At 41.7% G+C, this 26,166-nt stretch overlaps 2 protein-coding genes across 3 annotated transcripts in view; one reads left to right on the top strand and one right to left on the bottom strand.

The window, feature by feature from the left end:
- Nucleotides 1–24,541, top strand: part of RhoGEF64C (Rho guanine nucleotide exchange factor at 64C) — a 49,855-nt gene extending 25,314 nt beyond the window's left edge. For both annotated transcript variants that reach the window (XM_043428303.1, XM_043428302.1), the window contains exons 2-13: nt 6,121–6,402; nt 10,113–10,512; nt 11,255–12,922; nt 17,275–19,232; nt 19,355–19,566; nt 21,129–21,393; nt 21,918–22,289; nt 22,359–22,466; nt 22,593–22,745; nt 22,836–22,952; nt 23,038–23,139; nt 23,216–24,541. In XM_043428303.1, the coding sequence (XP_043284238.1) occupies nt 6,271–6,402; nt 10,113–10,512; nt 11,255–12,922; nt 17,275–19,232; nt 19,355–19,566; nt 21,129–21,393; nt 21,918–22,289; nt 22,359–22,466; nt 22,593–22,745; nt 22,836–22,952; nt 23,038–23,139; nt 23,216–23,344 (5,616 nt within the window). In that variant the 5' untranslated portion in view covers nt 6,121–6,270 and the 3' untranslated portion in view covers nt 23,345–24,541. The remainder of the gene's footprint in view (nt 1–6,120; nt 6,403–10,112; nt 10,513–11,254; nt 12,923–17,274; nt 19,233–19,354; nt 19,567–21,128; nt 21,394–21,917; nt 22,290–22,358; nt 22,467–22,592; nt 22,746–22,835; nt 22,953–23,037; nt 23,140–23,215) is intronic.
- Nucleotides 24,170–26,110, bottom strand: mtTFB1 (mitochondrial transcription factor B1). The gene is made up of 2 exons (XM_043428318.1): nt 25,174–26,110; nt 24,170–24,935 (listed from the first exon to the last, which is right to left on the bottom strand). The coding sequence occupies exons 1-2, from the start codon at nt 25,962–25,964 to the stop codon at nt 24,587–24,589; spliced, it is 1,140 nt and encodes a 379-aa protein (XP_043284253.1). The 5' UTR covers nt 25,965–26,110; the 3' UTR covers nt 24,170–24,586.
- Between the last annotated feature and the right edge of the window lie 56 nt (nt 26,111–26,166).

Raw genomic sequence — 26,166 nt, 5'->3', positions numbered from 1 at the left:
ACGCGGTTACGGTCGTTGTCCCCTTTGCCCAAAACTCTCGGGTTCTCTCTTCATTAATTTATACAAAGTTAGCGTTTTCTCCGCTAGACTCTTCCACCTTGGATTTCTTTCACCAGCGTCCTTTTTCATGGCGTCTTCTCTCTCTCTCGCTCTCTCGATCCCATGCAACGACACGTTGGTAATGGCTGTTAGGAACTTTCGACTGGAATTTGACGCGAGCGCGGGCACTTGTCGTGACACACACTTACACGCGTGTATACGCATTCGATGTACGCAGAGATCTCTCTCTCTCTCTCTCGTTCTCATTTTTTCTTTCTCACTGCCACGCACACCGTCTTAATGAAATTAAGATGTGTTTCCACGTCTATGTGTTTGTCTCAGCCGATAAACCGTTTCTCGACGGTGTACCGTTATCGCGGGTCATCATATTCTATGCTATAGTTGGTACATTTAACCAGCGAGATCTCGTTCTCGAGGGACAAAACAACTTTTCGTATATCGGTCCGCGGCTTCGAGAAGAATAAAATCAACTTTCCAAGTCCATTGTATAATCCTTCTCCTTTTTTTTCCATCTTTTGTCTCGCATATACGATATGCCACTGGTAATTAGAGTCTCCGGTCGTTAGACTCTTCCCATTAACACCCAACAGTTCGCTCGTTTTTCCCTGCACGGGTCCTCGCATACTCCAAAAAATTAGAGAGCCGCTATGTTGAAATATTTTTGTTGTAGTTTTATCGCATCGCTCGTCGTCGTCCCAAGAGCAAAAATAGCGAAATTCCGTGCTTGCTTCAAAATTTGTCTAGCGAAACTCGAATAGTATCTGAAAATCGTTTATTATTCGATTCACAGTGTTACGGCGACGTAGCGAGAGTGTGCTCGTGTACGTTTCGATTCGAGGCCCTGCGCCCCGTGAGAATTGGATCACACGCGTGTCCGGACTCCGTAGTGTTTATAAATTTGATTAATCCTGTGATGTGACCTCGGACTTGAGCCCTCAATGATGGAGCGAATGGAATAGAGATCAATGTAACATATCTTGGGACAATCGTCCTTGATGCACGAAGAGCGGAGCTTCTTTAACGGTTATTCGGTGTGCTTGATACATAAACGCGATTTTTCGAATCGATATCCGTATACCCGTCGGCCTTGGAGTATTATATTCGAAACGAAGGTCGATATCCTTCGACATTTCAAAGGATTGCTTTACTTTCTTCTTCAATTTTGAAACATTTTAATAATTTCAAGGACGTTCCTCTGAAAATAGTTTCAGTAATAATCACAAGAATCAGTTGGTCGGATGTTTATTCGGCAAATGTGACAAAATATTCGATTCGCCTGTTGATCAAATCGCACCCCCGCCGAGAGGATTGGAGCTAGTGGGAAGACTGAATTTGTGTACAATCATCCGTTTAAAAATCAATTTTGAATCGAATCTATGCAGGAACCAAACAATTTACCGCGACTCGATTGTAGATTTTTTCGTACGCTTCAGTTGTGTCGTAATTTTCCCTTTTTTCGCTCATCTCAAAGTGTAAAAATATCGATCTTGGAAATAATTCGTTATCGAGCTTAGCCCATGAGGCAAGTAAAAATGTTGGATATACGAATCGAAGCGTGCCGCGAATAGTTGCCACACCGATTTTCTTGCCTCCGACCCCGACACAACGAATGCATGAATGATAACCTGGTAATTGTAACTCAATAATTAACCCTACTAGAATTTTCTCGCCGTGATACATATACGCTTCCTGTCTGAGTATCATTATTCTCGCACGTCCATGTACATTTGAGCGTTGAACCGTGCGTACAGTACTGTACAGTATCGGTTGCAATGAGGCTGAGCATTCGAAAGACTGCTTGGAATGCGAGGCAGCCAGAGAGTTGTAAAAAAGGCTAATAAAAAAAGAGCTTTGACGACCAGGCATAGATACCGAGCGTGGGTACGATCGTGCATGACAATGCCCTCTCGGGGACTATCGCACGATCGAATGTGCGCATGCACATGGTGTCTTCGTGTTGGAACTAAAATATAATGGCACAGTCATTTATTTCCTGTTAACTTTCGCAATCTATCGATTCTGTTAACTTTGTACGCTACTTCTCGAACGCTGCGTGTATACGTTTATAAAGAAGGAGAAGAAGAAGAGAGCTAACAGTACTCGGAGTAGTACGTGCTAATACACCGCGTGTGCGATTTCACGTATGGATATTTATATATATACGTGTCCGTCTTTGTCTTTCTTCGGTCGCCCATATCCTCAAAGGCGTGTCAAGCCTACATATCTTTCAAATGTCCTCTCTTTGTTCCTTCTGCTCGCGTCGAGATAATGTTTCACCAAGCAGAAACGGTAGAGATGAGGCACCCAGCAGCATCCATATTGCTCTTTCACCGATTCGTTCTCCGCATCACTTCCGGCATACCCTACCAACTATATTACAAGCTATACATGTATTTATGGCTTGTACCTATATATTTATGAGACGATACGGCGCGCGCCTGCTTTTACCTATCATTATCCTCTGCATGCACTTTGAATACATCGTATCTCAACTGCGGCACACTAACGCGTGCGTTCCACGAAAAATCAGAGACCATATACTCATCAATTATTGCTTTTCTTCATTCCTCGATCATTCTCGTTGGTTAAAAATTTCGGGAAACGGTGAACGCTCCTCTACTTTACTCTACTCAACCTCCTTATTCCCGCAATTCAGATTTTCCTCGCTATACACCGTATGTATCCTAATCGAGCGATTATATTCCGACTCGAGCACCAATCAAGTTTTTACAGTTCACAAATCTGACCCCGACCGCGTATTTAATTGTTTTTTTTTTTTTTTTTTGCAGAGTATATTATCATCAGTATTCGCATTGATTGTTTCCTCTCAGAAAAACACAATGACGATTATCATAAAGTCTGATAAGATTTCGTGGATTATTGAGGAAATGCAACGAGTAATTGAACATTCAAAAATTCTTGCTCGTTCCGTTTATCAGTGCTGGGAAATGATATCCGATGCAATTTACCTTATCGTTGAATGCTTTTGAGATATAAAATTAAAATAATTTATGCAACAGCGATCGCGGTCGGATGAATGCAAGTTGAACAAGGGGTCTGGAAATATATATATGTGTGTCTCGTTGACTAGAGACACGGGGAAGAAGAGCTGTTGACGACGCCCGACATAAACCACGGCCATCTTTGTGCCTAAGTGAACACTTACACGTACGCGCGCAAACGCACACGCCCGAATGCACAAGTGTATTCGCGAAAAACGGGTTTTCCCCGCGGAGGATAGACGTCTTCTCTTGCTCTCTGGCAAAATCTTTACTGGCATGCACCAGGGATGCTGGCGCATTATCTATACCCGCCAAGTACGAGTCGCATTACCTGAGATTATTCTGTTTGCCAACTATTCCACGAACTCTTGAGCATCGTTAGTTGAAAAAAATCATTTTTATGTTCTCACGAGGATCGAAAAAATAACATGCAGTTTATAAAAAGAAAGTGAGAAAGATTTTTTGCTCATCGAGGCGAACGATTTTCGCGAAGCGACCAATTTCCTTTTTTTTTTCTTCCTCATTCGAAGTCGAAAGTCGATCTCGTTGGGTTTCCCAACCCGCCTACTCAAATAAGATTATTCCGATCCCTTTTTCGAGCTTGCCAAAACTCGTTTTTTCGCCGGACAACAGCACGTTTTTAAACCCCCTTCGATAAAGGTCGAGCTGCACCCATCTAAATTAAAACAGCGAGAATGTTGAAATAAAAAACAATAAAAAATAAATGTGAAAACATGATTGAAAGAAAAACCGGAAAGAATGCGAGTTGAGGGCGGGAGAACTCGGCGAGAGATAAAGAGAGAAGCGAGCAAAAAGTGTTGTGCCATTTTATTCGTTCGAGGGTTGTTGACTCCCATAAAGGGAACAAAAGCCTCGTACGAATATCTCGAGAGGAGAACCGAGGGTTACTAAATAAGACACGAGTGCTGGAAACGAGTCAATATAGTTTGTCATGGAAATTCAGGTTCGAACGTATATAACATTCGGATGATCGTACACGCAGTCGAATGTCATATATAAATATAAATACATGTTTATCATATATGTATATATACGTGGAATTACATTACTCATGAGAGAAAACTTGTAGTCGATTGGCTTATAATATACTGCAATCCTTAGAGGAATCTTTAGAATCTTGATCCTCATAGCAACGATCACATAATATCTGGCATGTCCCGCAGTCGTTCAGAATTCAGCGCTCGGATCTGACACGTTGTAGAAATCTACCTAGATGCGAGTCAGGCCAGTTCTAACAGAGGTGCCGTATTTTCATTGAAAATTGACCTCAGCTCTCTGCTTACGCGAATCCTTTTTCTTTCTTGCATTTTTTTCCATCACTTTGACTGGTTTTTCCATCCGTTTTTATACTATATCAAATATCTACCTCAACAGTTATAGCTTTTCGAAGTCGAACTCGTATGCATCGGAATTGCATTCGAACGCTTCTTATAAGCTGAATTATTGGATTTATGAAAAAAAACTTCATTGAATATTCCACCAAGAATTTCTCGCTCTATCGTGAAAATTTAACGCGCGATATTATCCTGAAACCTACTGCTCTAGTGATAATATCACCAGCATTCCGAGTTTTATCATTTTTTTACAATAAATATTCATCTCGGTTCAAATTTTTTCAGCTTGGTATTCTTTGCCGATTATTGACTAATTCCAATTTTCAGGAAAGTCATTGAACGTCAGATGCGCTCTTTGAGCAGCTGCGAAGGTTAAACTCTTGATTCGAAGTATTTAGCTTCGATGACTTTTCTTGCGAGAAATTTAATTCTCGAAAAAATGTGTCAACCGCAGGCCACTATAGCGAGGAACCGCGTAATATCGCAGATTTACCAATTCATTTACTTTTCGGTTTTTGTGGCAAATTATAAAAATCAATTTCGACTGTTTTTTTTCGGCACTGCACGACGATCTCAGGCTTCGAAGTCCAAGAAAAAAATTTGTCTCGACTCATCCTGGTGCGTGCACTATAAATAAATGTACAAGCTGAGGATATCTTTTCCTCGTTCGCATCTTCCAATATTCACGTGGCATACGTTTTTAAATCCAAACGCGCGATGAGATTTTCTTTTCTCGAGTCGAATTCCTTTTGATCTCCGACTGTAAAGAACCTAATAAAAAGCAGAGTGAAAGCTGAGTTGATTTTTACGATCCGATCGTTTTTTGTTGTTGGTAGAAGCAGCAGCCGCGGAGATCGATATCGATTTATAAATACCGGTGCAGAGAAACGCGATTAACACAGCGTTTTCCTGGACCTCGCTATACAAAATACTCCATATATATACATTTTTTTATAAGTTCGTAACGACGGATGTAGGGAGGAGAGGGGACTTTCTCGCTTTCTTCAATCATATCAGTCGTTGTGACATTTTGGAGAAATATAAGGGAAAAAAGTTTATTAACAATGAATTTCAGAGGCTTTTTCTTCGTTTCCTCATTTGGAAATACAGATTGAAAGGTAAGAAGCTCGCGAGGTCATCGCGTCGCCTTTCTCCAGGCATCTTTTTTTTCTCTTGTTCGCGCGCGCTCTCTCTCTCTCTCTCTCTCTATCTCGTCGATGTGTCGCTCCAAGGATTTGGTATAAGCGCCACGAGAGTGAGACGAATCTTACGAAATCGACGGTGATCTCCCGCCCCCGCGCTCACTATACTTTCGCGACCGCGGACGCGGATAAAAATGTTATTGCATCACGAGCCTTCCATCGCCATTGTACGAATTCTTATGTAACACCGAGTTTTCTCGAGTTCGCGTACTTACGCAATTCTAAAAACGCTCGATTTTTTCCTTTTTTCCATTTTACTTCGTTCTGGTCTTCGAGTCCCCTCCTTATAGTGATAAACTCTTCCGGTGTTCGTTTCTCTAAAATGTATGATCGATCGGTTACGATTGCTCCGTCGTTGGACATGCTCGAAATGGTAATAGGGTCAAAAGTCGTCTTTGTAGGATCATGGAATTGCCTCCCAATTTTCCGCGTAGATATATGCAGACTCTAAGAGTGATTGTATATAATAAATAAAATGTTTGAATTGTGTGTTGTCAACAGAAGCTGATACGACGAGGATGAGATCCTGGGAGAAGCGCAACAGCGTAATCGGACTTGAGAAAAGTAAGGGAAGTCGGGGCAATTATTATCCGCACGGGAGATACAGAAGTGTCGGGACGTCGTTCGTGAGAATCTCCGGCGTAGCCGGAAATGACAATGACGAGCGTCGCTGTCGCCCCGGGTAGTCTCGGTGCGCCACCAGCGATGCTCACACCGACCAAAAGGTACCATCTTCAACCTGGACTCTCTCAGAATTCATCGTCACCGACACCGGGGGTCAAGGTAGGCAGAAATGGGTCAGAAGAATATATCGGAGACGTGAATTATCTTAGGGCATATTGATTCGTTGCCGTACTTGCTCTTTTTGTTTCAAAACGATACAATATTCGGTAGCGTACCCGAAATTAAATCGACAAAAACGATTCAACGAACCTGTTGACTTTCAATTCCATTGTGATGACAATTATTCTGCAATCATATTTATGATTATTATTCAATAATTATTGCCATCGGAAATTTTCAAACTGCCGTGGCTTTCGCGTTTGCGCGGCCTTGAATAAAATCCTCTTATCCAATCAATTGAACCGTTATCTAATGTAACGATAGGAGAGAGAGAGAGAGAGAGCGAGAGAGGGAGAGGGAGAGGGAAACTGGAAATCAACATAGCGCGTGACTTTCATACACCGCATCTTCTTCGATCTCGCGTGATTCCACAGCGCATCCTAACATATCGTGATTTTTAATACGTTTTTCCCTTCTTGCGGGTCTCTCCGCAGCCACATGAACTCTCGGACTCTTCAGCATCGCGGTTCTCAAGGATCGGATCTTTTACCTTCTTCATTCCATATCAAACCACCGCATACGAGTATCGCAAACTCGATCTTCTCGAATATCAAATTCCTTGGATGATTTTTTTTCAAAATTATTCATTTTTCAAACATCACGTTCAAGTAAATTCTATATATACAACTCGGTCTCTTTAAATAGTTGAGTTACCCTTCGGATACGAGTCAACGAACAAGTCGATTGCAACCGAATTTTTACCGACAAAAGATATCGGTATGAAAAAACCTTGTCAAGCTATATACTTGGAATATGTTCGTTTACTATTTTTCTTTTAATTTCTCTTGTTTTTTTAACGTGAAAGTGCGATCGCTCCGTTATGCCCAGAAGCGTGTGATTATCTCGAGCGATTAATTGGCACGAGCCGCTGGCCTGTAAAACTCATAGGATTGTGTCTTTTACGTAACATTTTGCATGAACGAAAACACGTATATCCCTTCTCCGCATTATTTCTTGGAGGTACGAGTTTACCATTTTTTCAATCGACTCGAGAAATCCCAACATTTCGTAATACTCATCAATCGTTTTCGAAATCTTCGTTTTATATCATTTTCAAAATCGTTAAAATGAAAAATCGTCGAGAACGGTAGGAAGGAAAAAGGTGTTTACAGAAGCTTCGAGCGAAGAAGTGTACTAGTCCACTCTGAATACAGCGGTGTGGCGCATATTGTCGGGTTAAACCAGTTTCACATGATGAAAACCCTGAAATCGAAACGATTCGCGAAGGACAAGGGAGTTTTAAGTTACTCCTTCGTTTTTCTTCCCTCTTCTCTTTCGTGACATTCGTGTTTTTTCTGCTATCGAAATCCCTCCGAGATGTCTCGTGATTGGCCGGTTGACGCCGCCCGCATCGATGCACCGATCGGGGAGTTTTCCTGCTCGCGTCCAATTCCATTTTTGCTACTGTGAATTTTACCAATTGGACGATTCAAAGTCATTATTTTTCTATTCGAGAACGAATAAAAAATTGTCGAAGAGAGGCTGGGAACAGAGTAAAAATGCGAATAAAACGATTTGATGAATATTTATTTAGGAAATTTTGCGGTGAAACCATCAGTCTGAGCAGTTGTGAAATCGAAATAGAACGCGACAGAGTCTCGCTGTTCGACTGGCGACAGCCAGAAGCAAAACTCGTCCGACCCGGTGCTGCTGGTTATAACACGCGACAACTATACCAGCTCGGGCTAGAGTTTTGCACGGCGGATTATTTTTCATGGACTAAATTTACGCTAGCGTAATACCCGACACACGATTATACCCGATCGTATTCTGTCTGTTTGTTAAAGTTCTCAAATGAAAAAATCATCAACGAAATTATATTATTATAAATGTAAATATGATTTTATCGTTGATGAAAAATATTAAATGAATGAATAAGAGAAGGAAGAATTCCATATTTTCTGTTCGGAGATATTTGAAGTATTTTATAAATGTAAAAAAAATCTATCGAAATTCAACAATTATCGAATGAGAATGTTTTTTTTCACGGCAATTATCCGTGTGGCGTGATGAATACCATTTGAATTTCATATGTTGCACATTGGAGTCGTATAACAACGCGATATATGGAAGTACAAGTACTAATTAACGAAACCGGGAATCCACTTTCCCCGCTGACCAAGGCCTGGATAAAGATGACCTCGGTGATGAGAATCGTCTTCGGGTCTATTCCGTCATATTGCGTGTGCATTTGCATATGTGTGCGTATACGACTCCGCGTATATGTGAGAGTATACGAGAGAGGCTCTTTGAGAATTTTGCTATTATCGTTCCATCTTAAATTTTCGCAACTACGAGCTAATGCGCCTTGAAACCTTGCAAACCGGAAATGAACCCGCGTCTCCGTTCAATCCTTCTTTTCTTTTCTTTTGAAATTCATTTTTACACGCGCGTACTACGCATCGATTCTCATTATTTCTAGCATCACTGCGAGAAAATTTGGATCCTCGCCTTTGACATTTGTTTGGGATTCATTAAATTTTGGCACCGTTTTATTCGATCGATGGATTCACATTTTTTTATTGCCTTGGAATATCTTATTCGGGCTCGAGAAACTCGAGTTCGTCCATCGATTAATTTTTTTCTCGGAGCGTACTCCTTCGAAGACACCGGCACACGGAGAAAATAACGACCGTCATTTGCACCTGGTGCTGTTATTAAAACACGTCGCTAATTGTATATTCACTCTGCACGTGCGTCTTTTGTCGAAAGGGAATTCCTTCGATCGGAACAAGCATATATTGAAAATTGAATACTTTTTACGAAAAAATAAATAAAAATGTAGCTGAAAAATTTGGTAGCGCAAGCGAATCGGTATATTGATTGAAATTTTTAAAAGTGCGATAGCGCCGCGCGGCTGTGGCTGTTCGCCGGATTTTCGTAATCAAATTAAAAAGAGAGATAGAAAGAGTCGAAGAATGAACTCGGTACGCTGAAATCCGTCAGATTTTAGATAAGTCTTTTTTTCTCCGTTTCCGAGCACGGATGCGTGCGCCGTCTTGGATTTTCTTTCCTCAGTCCCCAACCGCGTTTGCACGCGAAGGCACAAACAAATATTTCATTAAATGCATTTTATGCTCACGTGTTTTCTCGTCAGTTCGATCGAGGCATCGCGGGGTCTCGAGTCCACCGTCCTTTATACACTTCTCCTCGTTTTTACGTGTAAGAAAAGAAAGGGAAAATGAATAAATGAATTTCTTATCGAGTGATTTTCGATGCGAGAATTTCCAGATCCAAAACTGTGTTGTAACACCGGAATCGAGTTTGAGCGAGAGCTACGCGCAGCGAGCTATCAAAAATAGTTTTCCAAATAAATGAAGAAAAAAAGGGGAAAATAAAGTGAACTAGAAACGTAGCTCGTGGAGCCGGTTTACGGGTTTTCTGGTTTTCCGTTCTCGCTTGTGCGGTAAACGGTCTACTATAAATGAGAAAAGTTGCGGGATCTTTCCTTCGGACAGGCCATAACTCGCCTTCACTCTCGTACACGCGAGAGCGGGTGTTGTGAAATTTCTTCCGATTGAACAAACGCGACAATGTTTTGTGAATTTTTGCTCCAAAATTTTGACATGCATGAAAAACTCTTAAATTCCATGAAAGTATATTCAAGGAAGAGCTAATGGATTTTGTCGTTGATTCGTTTGGTTTTGCAGGATTACGATCCTCTGAGCAAGGGGAAAAAATCGTGGAGCGTGCGTTTGGGTCTGTCCCGTCAGAGTCACCAAGGTGCGGATGATCCGGGAAAGGGTTGGGGCACGATAAGCGGTGGAAGTGCACTGTCTCGTCAAATGTTGTACGGTGATCCATGGTTTTACGGTACAGTAAGATCGGCACGCGGAATACATGACCCGCGTGGTTATTTGAATCCTCCACCACCGCCACCGCCGGGTGCTCCGGTACTCATAGTATGTTCCTGTCCGGAGTTTCTCATCGGGACTACGAGGAAGCTTGGAAACTGCCGGAAATGCGGTGGTCATCGCCTCGCTGGCGTACCACTCGGTGGGACGTGTCGCATGGCAACAACTTCCTCCAGGAGTCGCCCGAGCTTGGCCGGTAAGAATATTCATGCAGCCATGCTATATCGAGTTAAAACTGTGTAAAAGAGATTCATTGGTTCACCGAACGTTCCCCGTCGAATCTACAAATTTTACAAGCGAGAATTTCGTTTTATGCTTCCGCGCAGCGGTCTCGTTCTCACTTTAGTCAAAGTGCATTATTCGTTCTTCGGCGTGAGGTCACGATAGACAGCGGCGAATTTCAATTCCGCAGTAACACGACGGGACAAAACATTTTACTGTTTCAATTGTCTCTTGTGGGTTTTACGAGTCCACGCATTCTCTACGGAAATAGTCTTCGGTTCATCCGGATGTTTTACATTTGTCGAGATTCAGCCGGGCGCGCGGTTGGCTGCTGTATGGGAAAGCGCGCGTATTGAATCAGCACATTCCTAGATGATAATTAGCAGATATATTTTTTACGAGGTAAAGCATAAAGAAGAAACGTGGAGCTTATAAAAGAGAATCTTTTTACGGTTATTAAGGTCCTCGTTGTAACGAGCTCTCTCTCTCTTTCGCGAAGTTGTGACGAGATATTCAACTGAAAGGAAAAAAGGAAAGTATAGAAGAAAATGAAAAAAAAAAGAATAAAACGTAAATGCCAACGGTGGGAATGTCGGAAAGGAAATGATTGTTATTTAAGCAGAAGTTTAGTGCGCTCGGAGTCTCTGCGGGAAAAAAAAATTAAAGCCTTCGTTATCCCTATTTTGACTATTTTCATTTGGAATGATTTTTCGAAGGAATCCTGAGGTCGTCGGTAGACGATCCGTACGACGTGATGCGGCGCAGTCGTCTAGTCGAGCCGAGATCACGCGCCCGGAGTATTTCCCCTCATCGACAAACGAGCCAGCGGGATTCGCGCAGTCAGAGCGTCGCTCGAAGCAACAAAGACCGTAAAATAGGATCGAGCGAAGGGGGGGCAGTTTCGAGGACCGAGTGGTTCGACAACGAGACGAATTACGAGGAAAATCCGCGACAGAAATCACGGCCGAGTTTCGGTGCGGGTGGTTCCGGTGACGATTGGCTGGAGGAGACGAGACCGGAAGACGAAGCGAGATCCGCGAATGGCAGGCTCGTCAGAGTGGCGAATAAAAAAGGACGAAGTTGGCAGGATTCGAACGAGCCGATGAATCGTCAGGAAAATATCCGACGCAACAAGAGCGAGGATGATAGAAAAGATCGAGCAACTTTGAACAACAATAACAGTAGCAACAAAAACAACAACAACAACAACAACAACAGCAATAACAACGTCAACAACGGGAGCGGTGGCAACAGCAGCGGTAACGGTAACGGGCTTTCGAGTTTGACGGATTCGCGAAAAAGTATTTTGGAATGCGACGTTAATCCTTATTTGCTCGTGAAGAAACAAATGACGGACGAGGACGACCTCAGCGACGATCTTTCGGACAATGCGCTCGAGCTCGAGGAAAAACCGTCTTGCAGCTTGTTCGATCCTTCGAAAGTGAAATCTATAGAACGCGTACCCAACAGGAGCGCGGTTGCCGCGATCGGAGGTCAAAGGATCCGCGTGTTCACCGAACCTCGGGAAATTTCGGACGACGATACGGAGACCGAAAGTGGTGGAACAGTGACGAGGATCCCCATACCAAAAGTTTCACCGAAAAGACCACCGCGACGAGTCAAAGAATCACGAACTACGCTTAAGAGTATACTGAAAAGAGGCAAACCAGACGGTAAACGAAAAAACGTTTTGTTCAAAGTCAACAACGTCATTTTCGCTCCGGAAAAACCACCGGAAACGAGTCTTCCGAACAGTCGACGATCCAGCAGAGTTTCCGTCAACTCCTTACCCAAGGAAGAGCTTTCTTGCTCGGATCAACAGTTCCAAGTGCCCCCCCAAGTTGTGCCTCAAACTCTCCACCAACAACATTTACCCGAAAGACCTAAATTCATAACGATACCGAACATCCGAGATCCCAAAAGAATAACGCGCATTCAAGAGCCTAAAATCATACCGGAAGCGATGAAAATAAATCCCGAGATGGAACGCATGAAAATCGAGCACTCTGCGATTGCCAGAAGACCCGAAGTCCCCGTTAGAAATTCCAGCAGAAAAGATCACTTGGCCAACAACAAAATGATCCTCACCACCGATACAACTTGTTCCAACGAGGAAACGCGATCTCTTACGGATTCAACCATCGCCGAACTTTCCGTCCATCTCAAAACTGCCTCGCCAAACAATTCTGAGATTGAAAACAACGCGAGTGAGAAAAACATCAGTACAGACAAAAATATAAATAATCGAGTCAGTAGTAGCGAAACGTCATTGGACACTATCAGACCGGAAGACGAAACCGAATTTGAGATCGAGATCGAGGAGCTTGAGCACAAGACTCCTCTCATCGAAAACGAAGACGAACAACTCATCCTCAAATCCGGAGGTAAGATTTTTTTTTAAAATATTTTCTTTTAATACCGCGTGAAGCATTGCGGCGCGGTTCGAATCATTCGAAAGTTTTAGAAAAATCTAAGTAAAAAAATGTCGACGCAGATGCGACTCTTTCATTAGGTGTATCAAAGACCCTTCTGCGACATCGGAAAACGATTATTCTTATTACGAACAATTAATCGCTTAGATCCAGGCGCGCACCGAAGCTACGAGAAGTTTAATGGACCGTTAACTCGCTGACACGAGTTATCACGCCTGCCATGCGCTTACCGTGTATATGAATGTATATCCTTGAACTCGTAGAAAAAATTGTTCACATTGCACGGATTACAAGCAAGGATAACTGGAGGAAAACTCATTTCATCTTATATCACACTTGTTCGTTTTATCCGATCCCTCACTGCTGCCGTCAACACACACACACACACACACACAAACATCTGCGTTAGCCTTATGACTACAAAAATATCATCGAAATATCGTTGATCATTATTTTTTTATTTTAATTATGAACCGTGTATATTAATTATGAAATAATTGCACCTTAACATTTGGAGCTCATAAATTAGGGTCGAATGCATCAATCTTCTCAACGAGTATTCATAGACTTGATTACCTTTCGGCTCTTGTTTGATAAATATTTCCGAACGTTCACCGACGATTAACAAGTGTCAGCGTCCTTGAAGGTGTTGTAATTATAACGAAAAAAAAAACGATTTCAACAGCCCTCGTTACACGCGCACATATCGAATTTCATGAGTTTTTCATCACGCCCTCGCTCATTTTGTGATGCATGGTGTCGCTTACCTTTCCGTAAAAAGTGAAAATTTATGGTCAGTAAAACGTATGGAAGATTCAACAGTCTCCAACTCGCATCTGAGTGAATAAACGTTTGAAGAGTGCTTGAGAGTGAAAAAAGAGGAAAAAAATGATCTTTTTCGACAAAGCTATCCTGGATTTCTTTGTCGTCGCGCAGCTCGTGGAGGGGTTCGACCAACGTCATTATAATCCCGGTTTAAAGTTTAACTGAGAAACTAATAAGGTGGGGATAAATGTGGCGAAGAGAAAAAGGAGAGAAAGGTTATAGCGGATCCTGACGACCGTGAGTCGTGTCCTCCGGGCAATATATGCGTGCGTTCTCGAAGACCTACGGATAGATGTGAGACATTGCACACTCTCGTATTGTGTCTGAACGCATAAAAAAAGCTCTCTTGCTATATTTTACACTTATATATCCATCTTTATATTTGAAATATGTATATCTATATATATATATTGGTCCGCTGGTCCAGTCAGAAGTTGCGACTACTCGACACCAGTAGATGATAAGGTCAGGGACGGTCAGGCCATCCGTATATTTAGCTCTTTCCTTTTATTCACCATTTAATCACTTGACTTTTTTTTTAACGTTCGCCTCCTTGGAAACTTGTCTGAGCCGAGCGAACAAATTTTCCAGCGTAATTTTATTTCTCAAGATTGTACACTTTACTCAGTTCTTTATATTTTACTTTACAAGTTTTACAACGCTTTGTATCATCGACCACGAGGGGGGTGATTGTATCTAGAGAAAACATCGAGATTTAGACGAAATCGAATTTACACGATAATCCAGTCAAGTTGCGCTTATATATTCGCAGTGGATAGCGAATTCTGAATAACTTCCGGCGAACCTATTTCCTTTGCCAACTCGACGAGGGATTTCCTCTTCGATTTCTCAGTTCTGCTTCTACCTTAAACATATTCAGGTATCGTCTCTACTCTCTCTCTCTCTCTCTCTCTCTCTCACGTTGACGCTTACTTCCTCGCGCCACTTATCTATTCGATCTTTTCTACGATGTAAAAAGAACTCGCGTATCCGTTGATCGATCGTTAGTTTTGTTTGTGTTCTCCGAATACTTCATTTCATCAACTCCATCGCCTCCAGTCCCCATTTTGTCCGGATGAAAGTGTGTTCAATTTTTCAAATCTCTTCGCAGCAATATTTTTCTTTCTCCTCTTCACGATGTTTTTTATTTCTTCACTTATCTCTCCTTTTTTGACTTTTATCTCACAGTTTTCAAGGGCTTGCTCCAGCGAATAGTTAGATAACCAAGAGCGTCCACGCAGCGGACTGGAATATATACGAGCTGGACGAAGAAGACGATGACAAATCTCGTGGGCGGACGAGCCTTGGTCATTCTGTAGAATTGTATTTCTATATGCTTTGCGAGCTACGCTGGTAGACTATACTTCACCTCGACTAGTCTCGGTATTATCGTGTTTCTTTGTGCCCGTTGTATGGAAGCGTTGTTCTACAAGGTACACGACCTCAGCCCACAACAATAAAAAAAAACTTCTCGTTGCTTGAGAAAATAAAAAAAGCGTATCTTCTCCGAGGAAAAAAAAAATGAGTGTTCCATAACGCAACTAGTTTCTAACACGCTCAAATGTGGAGGAGAACGAGAACTAATTTGAATAAAAGGTTCAACCAATGATTTATTTGTTTAACTTTACACTGTCGAAATGAACTCTGTGCAGTTATCTGTGATAAGTTTAAAAGTATAGAAATGAATTCCGAAATATACTCGTGACTCAATTCCCGTTTTACATCTAATTTTATGCAATCAGATTTGTATTGTCAAGAGATGAGAGAAAAAAATGTTTCCCTCTTTCAGCTCTCTCTCTCTCTCTCTCGATCTCGTGAGATATTTTTATAAATGCGTTCCAGAAATTCCAGATGATAAGTTCGCCGTCGACTCTTACTGTGACGGCAAAGTGGAACGAGAACGAGATGAAGCTGGAGCGAGAGGGAGGGAGGGTGATTTTAAAGAGAGAGGCAGTGGAAAAACTCTTGTACACATGCACACATATCGCGAATTATTTCGCCCTGCCCCGAGTTTTCCATTACACGCCTCAAGAAATTCCACGACGGTAACAGCGTACCGTCGTGGATTCGATATATACACAATGTACGAGCGAGAGCAGCACTTTCACCATTCGTCTCGTCGACTCCCGCATACATCTTTATGTCCTCGTACATGAAGCCAGTATATTGCCCGTGCCTGTATGTACTCCGACCAATTTAGGGAGCCGTTATTTTCCGAACAAATCGCAACGCCATTCATTTTTATACCGCTTTGCTTTTTATTCGCAAAAGCTTTATCCATCTTTTTTTTAAATTTTATTCTTGAAATATCCTGCTCGTAAACACCAGGTGCTCAAATCTTCCTCGAGATATTATGCGCTCCTGAAAACGGAGCATAAACGTTATGTACGCTTGTTGAATCTACGGTAAAGGTCATCCGGGCCCTCGTCAAACTCCCTCGAACGCATCCGTTAAAGATGCGGAACACAGAGAAGATATTTTCAAAATTAGACCGTGTCGTCATATTTCATTATTTCGTTCATTGTACTTTTTTTTTTTTACGAAGGTAACATTTATTTCATCCATCTAATTAGATCGTTTCACTTTTATTACATTGATCGAAGCAAGAAACTAAATTGGGTTGTTGTTGTTGTTTTTTTTTTTCAAATCGTGGGAATGAACGCGGAATGCGATCTCAAAAGTTTAGGCCGTTGGCAAATGACTTATCGAATCGAATAATCCGGAATCGCTGGCGATCGTATGAAACCTGCCTTGAGAAAACAGCACTTCCGGGTCTAATACAAAGTAACGTCAAACTCTCTCGAGTATAGCAAAACTTGGCGAGCAAAACAAGCCGCACCGAGGCTCTCGGCGATCGGTCATGCTGGTCGAATCTGCGGTTTCCCTTCCGGTTACTCGACTACTCTACGCTATACGTATATACCATCGGGGACTCTATATACTACTTGCAAATTCGCGAAACGACGAGGAGCGTATTCGAAGCGTGAGAGGGAAAATCGAGGATGATCACTCAGGCTTCGCGTGGGCAAATTCTCTCGATTTTCATGCAAATGTCCCCGAGGAGTGAACCGCGCGCAAGAATTATGCTAATTTTGACAATCCTCCGAAATCATTGATTTGGTGAATACCTCCATCAAATAAATGCCTATATATATATATAATAATGAATACAATGATAAATTTATTCCGCATATGTACGTTGACAGCAATATCAAATGTATGTTATTAGCGTTACGGATCGCGAGCGTCCCCCCTCACGCTATTCCCTCGATCGAACTCGCGGACCAAATCCAAGTTAGAGCTGACCGAGTCGGGACGATTTCACTCGGAGAATCGGGTCAGGTTTTGAAAGATATTCATTAGTTGTGGCTCTCCTTTACGCGTGATATTCGAATCCACGCGCAATGCTTGTCCTCGCTGTTTTATATTATGGGCTTGTTAATTGTTACTTTTCTGTTATATTTTTGTTTCATACGAAGATGAAAATGGGCGAAGAGCTTGTTTGTCACGGAGTCAGAGCGACCGCGCGAGCATAAGGCCAGAAACGACAGCCGGAAGCGTTAGTTATTTGGACACGATGCGATTGAGTCTCCGACGAAAAGCGACGAACGTGACGGAAAATGGAGTGAGAATAGGGTTTGAAAAAGATCGGTCGGAGGCGATACCGGAGGTCGACGAAAGGACGGAGAAAGCCCAAGATTCATCGGCGTTGTCGGAAATCGCTCGACCGGAAATGAGGGTCGAAGCGAAGGAGAAAGAGATCGAATGCCCGGGTTTGTTGAGATCGGACGACGAAAGCCGAAGAAGTGAGGAGCATTTTCGACGGATGAGGCCAACGAGTTGGTCTCCGCCGCCCGGAAAATCGAAGCACAGAGATCGCGCGAGCGATCCGGGACCGATGACTCCGAGGAATCGTCAGGACGCGAATTCTTCGGAGTGTTGTTTGAAAAATTGGCGAGAAATAGGCTCGAATAGTAAAAACGATTCTTGCAGAAGCTGCTGCTCCTTCGAGAGTTCTCCAAGAATCGAAATAATCAATGCAAGGCCGAAAGCGAACGTGTGTAAAATAACAGTCAGTCCCAGGGCTTCGCCGTTGATCCATCGTTTGCGAATAAATGGAAACGAGACAAGGACGCAAGGAGGAGCTCGTAGAACTTCGATCATGATAAACGGCGACCAGAACCCAGTCGCGGAGTTGAGCAGCAACAGCAACGACAACAAAGTCACGATAAGCGTCGGCGGGGAAGACAGCGTTTGCAATCCAACCGTGATATCCGTAAATTCCTCCAGTCCGCCAAAGATTCAAAGTTCCTCGGAAAATCGAACCCTCGTAATTCTCGAAAATTATCGATCGAACATTGTCCTTGAATCGACGACGACGACGGCAATGAAAGAGGATCAAGCCAACAGCTCGTGTTCGGACAATTCACGGGTCGAAGATTCGGTGGCGTATTCTCCGGAACAACTGTCGCTGGAGGCAACCGATCGTAGTCTAGCTATAAAACGAAGGGGAGCTAATGGGATTGTCAAACTTTCGAGCGGGAGCGACGAGGAGCGAAACAATTATAGTAGAAATGATCAAAAATCGAGGTTTCGGGATATCGACTCGAACGGCAGATGGTCGAGCCTCTCCAAAGAATCTCTCATTTCCAAACTCCTCGAGGATTCCTTGAAAAAAGCCCGGGAGAATGGAGAAATTCTCGATGAGAGCAGCGGAGAAGCAATTTTGAGAATACTCAAGCAGAGTTTGCTCAAGAGCAAGGATTACGAGAGCTCGGAATCCACCATTGAACCGGAGCCTTCCTATTCTCGATCGCCCAGTTTGAATTCCGACACGGATTTCGTCTCGACGAACTTGTTCCTCGAGGAAAATCCTTACGAGGTCATCAAAGAACCCATTTACGAAGAAATCCCCGACGAACCACCTCCGCTTCCTCTTTCTCCACCTCCCACCGAGGATTACATCAAAGATCGAATTTATTTTGCTCAAGAGTACAAGGAAGCTTACTACAAAAAAGTTAACGCGGGACAATTCCTTCGCTCTTATCTGTCCGACGATATTTACAAAAAAACTATCGATTTTAAGCACGACGACAGCAGCGTCGACGATTCGTATCTCTCCAAAAGTCCCGAAGAATTTTTCAAAAAGATTCCAACCAATGCGAATGATCCGAATTTCACTACTAAATTCGAGTTCCTCAATTATCTCATGGACTCGAAAGATCGATCCGTCGCTATAGAGGAGGACGACGAGGTCGAGGACGACGACGAGGAAGACGATGACGAAGAAGATACCGAGGGCGATCTCGAAGCCCTTTACGAACAGAAGGAAACCAGTATGGGAGATTTGAGCTCCAAGAGCTCGCAAATTTCGAATGTCTCCGACAGTAGCGAAGAGTGCAATATTATTTTGACCAGTTCACCGGAAACGCTCAAAGTAAGTGCCTTTTGTTCAATTCAGAGTTCACCTCGAACGCCCGCATTTTTTTTTACCCCCTCCGATTCGTATAAATTTGTACAAAGTATGGACGTGGAGCATATTTTTTTTTTCCTCCATAGACTCGTACTGTCGATATCGAACGAACTGACAGTGGTGTTGGATCGGAAAGTAGTCAAGCGAGCAGCAGCCGAGGGATTGCCAGACGCTGGAGATCAGGAAACGTATCATCGGGACCGGCGAGTCTACTTTGCGAGATACCTCAGGTCATTTCAGGTGATACCAAACTCTGCGAGGATTGTGAGCAACGATTGGAGCCTCTTATAACAGACAGGTAATTTATTTTCATCATTTTTTCCAACATTATCGTACGCTTTAATCGAAAATTCGAATAATTCGACTCCCGTCAGCGAGAGCTCGTCGAGGAGGAACGCCTACCTTTCCACTTTTTCAAGTTACGTTCAATTACGTTCCCAAAAAACGTAACCGAGTCCTCGTTTGATAACAATAACGGGGCGAAAGCGCAGTTAACAGTCGCACACTCAAGAATATCGAAAAACCCGATAAATCGTGAGCTGAATTATATGTAAATACATGGGTGGTATTTGATATCAAAGGATTTACTTGGGATAGAGCTATATAGAGGGGCTATATGGCGAAGTGAACGTTCAACCAAGCGGTAATATCTCGACGATTTATTAACGTCACCTTTATATAGAGCGTCGTACGCGCATTTCCTTAAGAAATAATGTTTTTTTTTTTTTTTTCTCAACGGTTCTCTAAAGTGTAGGAACATAAACATTGGCACACTTTTCCGTACTCGACTAATGAATAATTTTTTTTCATCTGACATTATTTATATTTTTTATGTCTCTTGGCATCTCTTTCGACACTTGTTTCAAAGGGAATGAATCTAGAACATTTCTCGCTCTGATAAAGAATTCAATTGGATCTTTCTTGCCGCAAATATCTTTCAAGGTTTTTGTATGGTTTTGCAAGGCTTTGGTAAAGTTTCAATTGATAAGTAGAAATAACGCGTACAAATAAAAAGACACTCTCGTTCTCTCTATCGAACGTTTTCGAATGACAATCGATGAATATATTTTTTCATTGCGATGACCCGACGGTGGCGAATCTTAAGAGGGTTTTGGTCGGTGGGAAAGCGATTGGCGCGCGTGTACCGGCTCGTTAATTCGCGTGTCGGTGGTCAAAAGAAAACGAATATCTCGTTCTCGTTCGATAACGCGTTTACGAGAGCACTTTCGCTCTTTCCCCAGCACTGGCAAACAGAATCGATATTGCTGGAGAAAGTTTTTTCGCATCGTGTCCCGAATTCATTTTATCCAACCGTTTTGTTTCCATATTTATCGTCATTTTTTATATGTGCCAAACAACAAATTTGAAAAAATTCTTCTCGTTTCATTGATTTCATAGGTTTTATCCAATCGTTGGAATATTTTTATCAAAATTGCCTGATATTCGATTTCGGAATAGCCGACTACTATCGTGTATACATGGATTTATTATTGTAAAGTTACAGAAATATAGAGAATAATTATATTCATGCCGCGCGAGAGATAAGATACGATAGAGGCGAAAGTAGCTTTTATCGATGATTGGCGAGAAAAAAAAATTGAAATTGCATCGATATATATCACCGATAATATTTTTGCTAAAGTATTCTTCAAAAGTAATTTGATTTTATGAAAAATAATATGTTACAACATCGGGAGCATTGGAAAATGAAATTTATTTTGCATAGCCATTCTTGGGGAACTCGCTCTCACTGGAATTCAATTTTTCCTCGGTGCAGCGCAATGCAAAAAAATTGGTTTTTATTGTACATCTAAATTTATAAGTAATTCGAAATTTTTGTTTTTCCAATGTTTCCACCAGCGGAGTCGTTTATGCACCATTCGTTTGTCGAAAGTGTTCGAAAAAGCGAGCCGAGCGAAAAGAAATAATAACCGAGATCGTCGAGACCGAGCAAAAGTACGGCAGAGATTTACAAATTATTCTTGAAGAGTTTCATCGGCCAATGTTGCGAGCTGGACTCTTGACGCAAGAACAACTCGCAGCTATATTTCTCAATGTCGAAGAACTTCTCGAGCACAATCTTATGCTCGCGGAGAAGCTCAAAGATGCTGTGGAGTTTAGTCAGGTAAGATAATACGAAAATTAAAGAAGTAAGACAATAAAACGAACATTATATACCGGCGCGGCGGCGTTTGTATGAAAACCATGAGGAGTAATAATCTCGTCTGATTGGTCATCATCTCCGCGGTTGATGAAATTTATTCGCACAAGTGGAGCTCACGCGTCGTTATTCTATTACTGCGCATAATGAAAACGAGTATCGGCTACATCAACTTAATCTTCGATCAACGAAATCAATTAATCTCGAGCAAAAAATATGCTTAATTGGTCGAATAAATTTTCTTATGAAAATTGTATCATTTAGTATGAAATTTATGAGCGATAAAATTCAGCGATAGTCATTAAGCTGACTCCTAATAATCGAGCAAAATTCGATAATAATTCGAAGATATTTATGTGCGCGAGGAGAAAATATCGAATAAAAATGTGGATTATAAAAAGGTAAAAAACGCCCAAGAGAGATTATTACGCCGCATTATTGCACATAATAATCGAATACTATTTGAATAATGAATGTTATAAATAAAGGTATCGGGTGATGAGGATCTCGTGACGGTTGACGTTGGTAAAATATTTCTCGAATCGGAGAGGATGCTCCACGCGTTTGAGAGCTATTGCACGAGACAAGGTGGAGCGAGTCTCTTGCTTCAAAATCTTGAAAAGGAGAAAGAGCTATTGAGAATATTTTTGAAAGTGTCGCAAATGGAGAACACGGTACTCAGGCGAATGAATTTGAATTCGTTTCTGATGGTGCCGGTTCAAAGGGTCACCAAATATCCATTGCTTCTCGCACGTTTACTCAAAGCAACACCCACCGTCAGAATCGACGTTCACGAAACGAGGAAGAGACTCGAGCAGGCTCGAGCCAACATCGAATTGCATCTCGAGCATATGAATGCCGTAAGTTTCTTACATTTGTTTCTAAGATATACTCGAAGATATGCGATTAAATTGACAATTGTTAAACAGGAAGCCAAAGACCTGACGTCAACGAAGCTCTGGCGTCGAATTTCAATAATACAAAACGGCAGGCGGTCCAACGGCGAGCAAGACATGGTTAACATTAAATTGCGAAAGGTGAGTTTCGCATTTCCGAGGGATTAAATGCAAATTAACCGAGATTCGGGAAGATTCATTATAAAAATAAAAAGAAAAACCGATTCCAACGTTCAGCTGTTCTAACGTTTTTAAATTGTCGAGCAGATGGCGGTCGAAGTTTTGGAGTGGGCTCACGAGGAAGCGAGATTTGTCCTCGAAGGACGTCTCCTCGTTGCTCAACCGACTGACAATAATTGGAGACGAGGGAGGACCGTGAAACTTGCTCCTGTCACAGCCATGCTCGTTACCAATGGAAAGGTATTTTCTTTATCTATGTAGAATAGCTTAATTTTCGTTAATCAAATTCAGAATTACGAAAGATTATCACAAACGTTTTAATCTTTATAGCCGAGCATCGAATTTTTGGATTCAAACGACGATTCCCTTTTTCCAAGGCAGATCGGTATCAAGGAAGCAACACTTCTTCTGGTCAAAGAGAAAATCGGTCGATACTCTCTGTTGCGCGTAAGTTTTCATCTCATTATTTGTTTTATAATACCTGCTATAGATCGTTTTTGAAGAATACAAGAATCGATCGGAATATTTGCAGGAGCCGTTGTACTTGGACAAGTGCATAGTATGCTGTGAGACGGATCTCGAGGATTACTTTGAAATTCAAGAGCTTTCCTCCAAAGAGACTTTCATCTTCAAAGTAAAATTCTTCGTTATTCATGATTTCCTAATATTTTGTTTGATTCGATGTTATGATTTAATTTCATGGTTCGCAGGCTGAGGATGGAGCAAGGACGAAGAGATGGTGCAGGACTCTCCAGGCTCATGCACAATCTCTCGGAGCATGGCGACGTCGTCGTGGAGCACTGCCGAACATAATGATATGCGGGGTTGCGAGAAGTTGAACTTCAACGCTTGACTAAAAAACTTTTCTTTTTTTTCCTCGAGTCATTCGCAGTTGAAAGTTCGAAACGAATGGAAAACAAAAAATAAAACGATTCGAAAAGCGGTGACTTTCTCGCGCTCGATTATAGTGCGTTGCAGAAACTTGTTGTTTCCTACGTGACTGTAAAAAACAAAGTAACCAGACGCGTAAAAGCGAATCGATAAACCATAAAAATCAATGGATCATTCCACTTTGATTTGTCTCGAAAAAATCACCATAATCTATTGCATTCGTTTATCTTTAATTTACTCAACTCAAAGGTATTGATATTTTATTTATCCATTGCGTCCAAGATATTTATCATTCATTACAAAATGAATATAATAAATGTCTAAAAAATCTGAACCAACTCAAAGCCGAAGAGATTCAGATAATTTCGAATTTATGTAGAACGTCTCCAATAAGAGATAAATATATAGGTGTATGATGATGAACATATGCGAAAAATCCTGAATACTCGTTTACGTGCACCTGGTAGACTCGTCCCTTCACATGATATATTTGATTTAGAAATGTCTATTTAAAAATACGCGGATTAATCAATCATGCGTATTGTGTTTTGAATGAACTCCTGCCCCGAAAGAAATGAGTAGCTGTGATATCGCGACCGGTGTATCGGATCTTAATGATGGTTTTTTTCTTACTCTATTTCATAAATAATTGCGCGAGTAAGAAGAGCCTCGAGATACGAGAATGTGAAAAAACAGACGATCGCTCGAATCGAGTAAATATTTCTTTGCTCGGTAGCGAGTGAGTTGAAAACAAAGGAAAAACCTCCAGTCGCTTCTCTTTCCTCACTATCATTTATTTGTAGGAGGAAAATGTTTTCCATCAGAACAGAAATAATCCTTCATTCTTTTTTTTAAAGCCAATAATAATTTATCGGCTTAATCATTTCGATGTTTTTGCTTCGCTGATAATCGATAGAAAGATTAAGCGAAAAATCAAGAAATAACAATGTATATTTTTAATGTATTAATTATCGTTAATAAGTTTTAAAAGCCACACTGTAAATATTTTTCAACACAAAGGAACCCGCTCGTGCAAAATTTCGGCCACGAATTCCTGGGTTACCTAATCTTGTGGCCTTCGTGTGAAAAAACAAAAATATTCAAGTGTAAAACCAACAAAATAAATTTGAGTCCCGGTAAATATATTTACAAGTGCATTGTTCTTACGATGATCTCTTCGTTTTTTCTTCTCAATCAATCGTAGAAGGGGAATTCAATGTGCAAAGGGGATTCTCGATGCTTTGTTCGTTGATCTCGGTGTCCGCACGATCGTTGCTCTCCTCGAGCTCGTCGTCCGCATAATCATCGAACTCGACAACTTCCACGTTTTGCAGATATTTACGGCTCATTATTTTCTTCGATGCCCGATATTCGTAATCACTGATACTGGGATGTTTCTCCCGAAGATATTTGTAACTCGAACATAAACGGTGAATATCCTCTACCGACAGTTCGTAAGGTCGTGCTTGCGGATCGACGTCTGCAATTTTGAACATTACTATCGACAGTTCTTCACGATTTTCTGGTGGAAAAAGCGTGCTGAAAGTAAAGAAAAATAAAACAGGCAATTAGATGTAGTTTATTAATTCAATTCAGTTCGTTCGAATTCAAATTCGTGATTTGACTGCGGTTGAGCGAATTTGTTGGACAAAATTTGTTGTAGCATGTGGATAGAAAAGTATAACGATGAAAAAAAAGGGAATGTGACGGAGGGTGAGGGAGCAATCGGTAAGAAAAAGGTTTTTACCTTCCTCTTGCCTGACAAGGGACAACTTACGCAACGCCTTTGATGGAAAATTTGCGGCGAAAGCTGAATACGTGTCGGGTGACTTTCTCGAACAATTTGAAGTCGTGGGTAGTGCGAGGCGTGATGAGCGGTATGAAGGAAACGACCCCGACGTCAACTTTAGGTTTGGGTACAAATGCTGTGCCAGGTATGAGAAATCTCAATTTAGGTTGGGTCCATGCTTGAGCCATGACCGAAAGTCTGCAGCGTTGACAATTTTTAACCGGAGCGACCAATCTTTCGGCTACTTCTTTTTGAAAAGTAAGAAGCAACCGAGTTCTGCCAAAAGACCACAGACCCTCGTGTCGCGAGATGGATTCAAGCCATCGAATGATCAAGTGGGTAGAGACACTGAACGGTAAATTACCAATAACAGTGATATTTGGACAACGCGCTTCCCAGCGTACTTTCTCTTTTTCGTCGATCATCTTGTCAAAATTAGTGCGTAGGATGTCATCCGAAATAATATTCATTTGTCCACCGGCATTGGAAAAAGCTTCCCCCAGCATTTTTAGAGTGGGATTAAATCGCTTGTCTTTCTCAACCACAATCAGCTTTTTTGGCATTTTTCTTAGAACGGCTCGAGTCAGACCACCAGGTCCAGGTCCTACTTCTATCACATGGCCGTTGGTCAAGTGACCCGCTTGCTTTATTATTTTTGACGTTAAATTCTCATCCATGAGAAAATTCTGTGAGAGTTGTTTCCTTGCACTTATTCTGTAGAGCTTTATGAGGTCTCGAATTGTAGGTAAAGGGGGTAATCTTAAAACTCCCGAAGCCATATTTCAAGCCAATTTAAACTAAAATAATTTTACTGTGTATTATCACTAACTTCGATCAATCCTAGTTTCAAAAAACTTTGTCTCTTTGTTATAGATACAAACACATTGCAAAATAATGAAACAATGAATATATTATTCCGCATCCGATATTTTCTCTGGCTCATCAAAATCGTCCAAGAATCTTTCTTGTTTGACTGCATAT

This window comes from Venturia canescens, chromosome 9 (genome assembly GCF_019457755.1).
Source record: "Venturia canescens isolate UGA chromosome 9, ASM1945775v1, whole genome shotgun sequence".
NCBI lineage: Eukaryota > Metazoa > Arthropoda > Insecta > Hymenoptera > Ichneumonidae > Venturia > Venturia canescens.
The sequence above is the reverse complement of the archived record's forward strand: the minus strand, read 5'-3'. Positions and strand labels throughout refer to the sequence as shown.

Coding starts and splice junctions, on each gene's coding strand:
- mtTFB1 (XM_043428318.1), bottom strand. CDS start 25,964: ATGGCTTCGGGAGTTTTAAGATTACCCCCTTTACCTACAATTCGAGAC. Junction 24,936..25,173: donor TTTTCCATCAAAGGCGTTGC/GTAAGTTGTCCC, acceptor CTTTACTTTCAG/CACGCTTTTTCCACCAGAAA.